The following is a 4,826-nucleotide window of genomic DNA, read 5'->3' as shown; positions in this document are numbered from 1 at the left end:
CTGTCAGCTCTAAGATTTCCAAAAGGGACCGTCAAGCAATTCCCCACTCTGTAGAACAGACTCCTCTGAAAAGTTCTCTTGAAAATAAGAGAACTTGAGTAGCCCAGGTTCACCTCACAGCCCATTTGAGCCTCATAGTCCTCTTGGGCCTGTCACTTCTATCCCCCAGTGCAGCTAAGCCATGCAGGCCACAACCTTGACCCACACTTCAATTCTATGCTCCATCTGAGCTGTCCTCTGAATATAATACAGCAAGAGTGCGCAACTTGTGTCCCTCCAGATATATTGGCCTACAACTCTCATCATTGTGCACCGTTGCTCTGCTAGCTAGAGCTCATTGGAGCTGTCAGCCAAAACATCTGGAGAATTGCCCATCCCTCTTTCAAAGAAACCAGGGTGCTCTCACAAGTCAGTCACATTAATCTCTGAAGAGCCACAGCAAAAATAACAAACATTTGTCTCTGAAGGCTGTGTCCACCTTTACCAAGTTTATTAACTAACTTCTAATTGTTCCCATGACAAGAAGTTGGCCAGCATAACCATGTCTGACTTATACATAATTATAGTTATAAATCAGTCAGACAGTTGGTCAATCTAGTCTCATAGTGCTTACTCTGACTAGACCTAAGGTCTTTCACTACCTGGAATTGTGATGCCGGAAACAGAATATGGCATGCCCCACCACACAGCTATGTCCTGTCTTTTTGAGCAATATCAGCTACAAACCTGCACAGCCTTCTGAATTTCAAAGTATCCCTCTGACTTCGTGTGTGTGTGTTGATTCACCTGACCAGCGCATTTGTGGCAGATGTCCTATTTTTAATTAAGCTCATAGCAGGTCCTTTTTGTTGGTGTTCTGAACATCTGACTTGCTTCCTAGTGTCAGGGAGTCACTGCAAATGGAGCCACCACAAGCTGAATGAAAAAGCAGCTATCGCGAGCAGCTTCATGAAATGGCTCCAAATCAAACTAGGTGGTCCAAAATGTGTGGAAGATGTGTGCACTTGCCGTTGATATAGAAGAACCCCCAAAGTTACTCTGGAAAAATATGTATTGTTCATCTATTGCACAGGAAGTATTACAGAGAGAGCAAAGCTAGAGACAAATTCTAAATCTGAAAGATTAATTATAGAGGGAAGTGTTTATAAGGGGTTGGATCCAGATTTAGGCATACTTAAAGCAGACACATATAGATCAATGGGACTCTAGTCATGACTAACTGAAATACAATGAGTCTAACCCTACAACTAAATATTTTTAATAAATAAGACTAAATCTGGATCCAATGCACAGTGTTTGAGTGATTCAATACCACAACAAATACCCACTCAAGGCACCACTGCAGAAACTTTTCTGCATTTCAGCCAGTATTAATATTCATGACAGCTTGTCAGTTTTTGATGGATGATAGAAGACTCCATTTTTGAAGTAGAAAGTATCTTTTACAATTCGGGATTTGCCATGAACTGGTGTCTTGATGTCTTTAACAACGTCTCCTAGATGATGAGAAAAAAATGGTGCAATTGAACTGTGTTAACAGGTAAAACAGGGTAAATTTACAATGCCTCAAACCTGATACAGCCTGTTGTTGTTGATTTGTTGTTATTGATTATGATAATTATTAAATAATAATAATAATAATATCCACAGTTCTTTAAATCTAAGCTTTTTGATTTAAAATCAAGGTGGTATACAAATAATAAAACACAACATGAAACAAATCCATTAAAAGTCAGTAATAAGAATAACCACGTCAGTACACAACATAATAACATTACAGTTGCATCCCTAGGATCATAAGCTTGTTTGAACAATTTGGAGCAGAGTGCCAACTGATGTGAATTTCAGATTCCCTCACAAAACAGTCACAAGTTGTAAGCTGATAAGGAAAGAGCCAGATAAACATGTCATCCATTTCCTGGCCTGTGGTGAAATCTGCATCAGGCATTTAACAGCTATGACTAACATCCAGCTCATGAGTTCACCACCTGTAGCTACAACAGCACCGTCTGCCCAAGGCTCAGGTACAGCTTGTAACTGGCTGAAACCACAGCATTTGCTCTTAACTAAAGAGGAGTACCAAATTCTGTTTTGACTATCAGTCCTTTTGAAGGAAGCTGAGTGTTCTGAGGATCTGCTTTGTTTTATAGCTCCCACTAAACAAATCTCTGCTCATAAAACAATAATGCCTAAAACAGCAGGTTGGCCCCCCTAAGAAAAAACACACAAAAGTGTGCAAATAAAGGTTGCCAATTTTTTTCTCTCTACATCTGTAACAGTGGCAGGCTGTTCAGAAATGTAACTGGTACGGCCTTTCCCATCATTTTATTTCAAAAGCTTCACCTGCTGAATTTCTGTCAGACAGCAGTGAAGCAGGCATTTTCCAGGAGCAGAGCCTCTAAAACGGTGGCAACTCAAGTAAACCACCATCACATGTACTTACATTTCACACACGTGCCGAAGGAAGTGAATCAAGTGCCTACCAGGAGGAGAGCCTTCTTTGCTGTGGCATCCCCACTGTGGAATGAGCTCCCTAGAGAGGTTTGCCTGGCACCTGTATTATACTCCTTTCGACTCCAGGTGAAGACCATTTTATTTTCTCAGTATTTTAACAGTTTACCTTCTTAGTCGTTTAAAATCTGTATAAATCTCTGCATTGCTGCTCGGAATTATCCTGCTTGTGTTTTTATATTGTACTTTTATATTGTGTTTTTATATTGTGGTTGTTTTATACCTTGAATTGTATTTGATGGTTTTAATCTTTGTGAACCACCCAGAGAGCTTTGGCTATTGGGCAGTATAAAAATGCAATCAATCAATCAATCAATCGAATGAATGAATGAATGAATGAATTTACATGCCTATTCAACCCCATGGAACAGGAGTGCAGAACCTCAGGTCCAGAGGCCAAATCTGGCCCTCTGGACTTTCCCAGAACGCCATGCCCCCTTCTCCTGCAGCTTTCCCCCAATCATTGATCATTTGGTGATTTCACACTTTTTTTTTTTCTTTTTTGCAGTTTTCTCCCCATTCTGAAAGGTTGAAATGCCTCTCCTGAGCCTCAGTTACTGGCAGTATGAATTTTAAGCTAAAATTAGGGTGACCATGAAAAGGAGGACAGGGCTCCTGTATCTTTAACAGTTATATAGAAAATGGAATTTCAGCAGCTGTCGTTTGTATACATGCAGCACCTGGTGAAATTCCCTCTTCATCACAACAATTAAAGCTGCAGGAGCCGTGCCCTCTTTTTTATCTGGTCACTCTAACTAGCTTTAACTGTTGTGATGAAGAGAGAATTTCACCAGGTGCTACATGCATATGAACGACAGCTGCTGAAATTGCCTTTTTTATACAACTTTTAAAGGTACAGGAGCCCTGTCCTCCTTTCCATATAGTCACCCTAGCTAAAATATGCCAGAATTGGGGGATAGGTGTTATTTTTGGCCTCACCTCTTTTGCCTTTGGCCCTGCCCACCACTGGAATGGGGCGCCTAAGAGCTTCTCCAAAATGGAATTTGGCCCTAAGGCTGAAAAAGGCTAATGAAACATTATTTATTTGTCTGGCATACAAAATCAGCCTTTAACTCTGTTCCTGTGGATCTACACAAGAATGCATAGCTGCTGGCAATTCAGGAGTCTGCTGGGGATATTCTCTCTCATATATACGTAGCATAAGATGTGAATACTAAGTGGTAATAGATGCAATGACAGGTGTCTGGTAAATTGAGGAAGCGAGTACAATACCTTGTTCCAGCAGTGGCCAATTTGGCCATTGTATCACAAAGTGTAAAAGCATTTCTTCCACAAAGTCAACAAAAGGGGGGGCACGGGAATAACTCGCTATCTCCCTTCATGTCTGAATTGCCACAAATACAGTATTTTCATAAGCCTACCACATGCCTCTCATATTGTGGGATCAGAGTGATAACGAATCATCAACTAAGTTACGCTTACCTAAGCGCCAGCCATATTCCCATGATGATAGCACTGGGTAACAGAATTTCTCCTCAGGACACTTCATCTTCCTCTCTTTGAGGTAGTGGTGTCTCCCTTTACCTTCATGGGAGAAGCCCTGGTACAGCAGCTGTTCGGTCTCTGGGGTCGGGGCCCGCATCTCTGGAAGGGGTTCCTGAGGACTCAGACCTTCCTTCTCCTCTGGCAACTGCGGTTCTTCCTCCTCTTGTGCAGCTACTTTTTGACATCCAGCAAAGCTTGTGCCCTCTGTAGGACCAGTAGCAGGCAAGAAGCACTTTCTCTTGGATATCCCATAGTCAGGCACCCACCGGGGGTATTTGTGCCCATATTTTGCTTTCCAGCTCACCCTGCAGAAGGCCTCCTTGTTAATAAGCTCCCTCCAGCCATCCTGCTCCTGTGTGGTTAGTAGGCCTCTCATGGCCCCAGAGAGAGGACTAGAGCCGGTGTGGCGATTGCTCTATGTGCTTGATATACACTAATGCTTCCTCCCTCTGGTGTCCAAGGAAACGTGCACAAAAGGGCCAGTGAAGCTAGGCTCAAATTACAACCACTAAACAGGGAGAGCAGTTTACATGGTTCTCCCCCACCCTCCCGCGGCCATAACCAAACTGCTGTTATAAAACTCAGAGGCAGCATTTGAGGGAGGGGGTCTGTTTGCTTGTGGTGAGATGCTGAAAAGCTTTGCTGGGGTGACTGATTACCGTATAAAACTACTGACACTCTTTTAAATCAAAATTAAAGCAGTAAAGAGCATTTCCCCTCATCTTCCTCACGTGATGATCTACAGAGAATATTCTCTCTCTCTCTCTCTCTCTCTCTCACACACACACACACAGAGAGAGAGAGAGAGA

General features: G+C 42.4%; 1 protein-coding gene across 1 annotated transcript; it reads right to left on the bottom strand.

Moving 5' to 3' along the window:
* Positions 1-859: 859 nt before the first annotated feature.
* LOC134396812 (protein SPMIP1) lies at positions 860-4,431 on the bottom strand. Its single transcript, XM_063123393.1, has 2 exons — positions 3,955-4,431; positions 860-1,496 (listed from the first exon to the last, which is right to left on the bottom strand). Exons 1-2 carry the CDS (start codon positions 4,391-4,393, stop codon positions 1,378-1,380), a joined length of 558 nt encoding a protein of 185 aa, XP_062979463.1. The 5' UTR covers positions 4,394-4,431; the 3' UTR covers positions 860-1,377.
* Positions 4,432-4,826: the final 395 nt, after the last annotated feature.

Source organism: Elgaria multicarinata, chromosome 3 (genome assembly GCF_023053635.1).
Source record: "Elgaria multicarinata webbii isolate HBS135686 ecotype San Diego chromosome 3, rElgMul1.1.pri, whole genome shotgun sequence".
NCBI classification, from domain to species: Eukaryota; Metazoa; Chordata; class Lepidosauria; order Squamata; family Anguidae; genus Elgaria; species Elgaria multicarinata.
The sequence above is the reverse complement of the archived record's forward strand: the minus strand, read 5'-3'. Positions and strand labels throughout refer to the sequence as shown.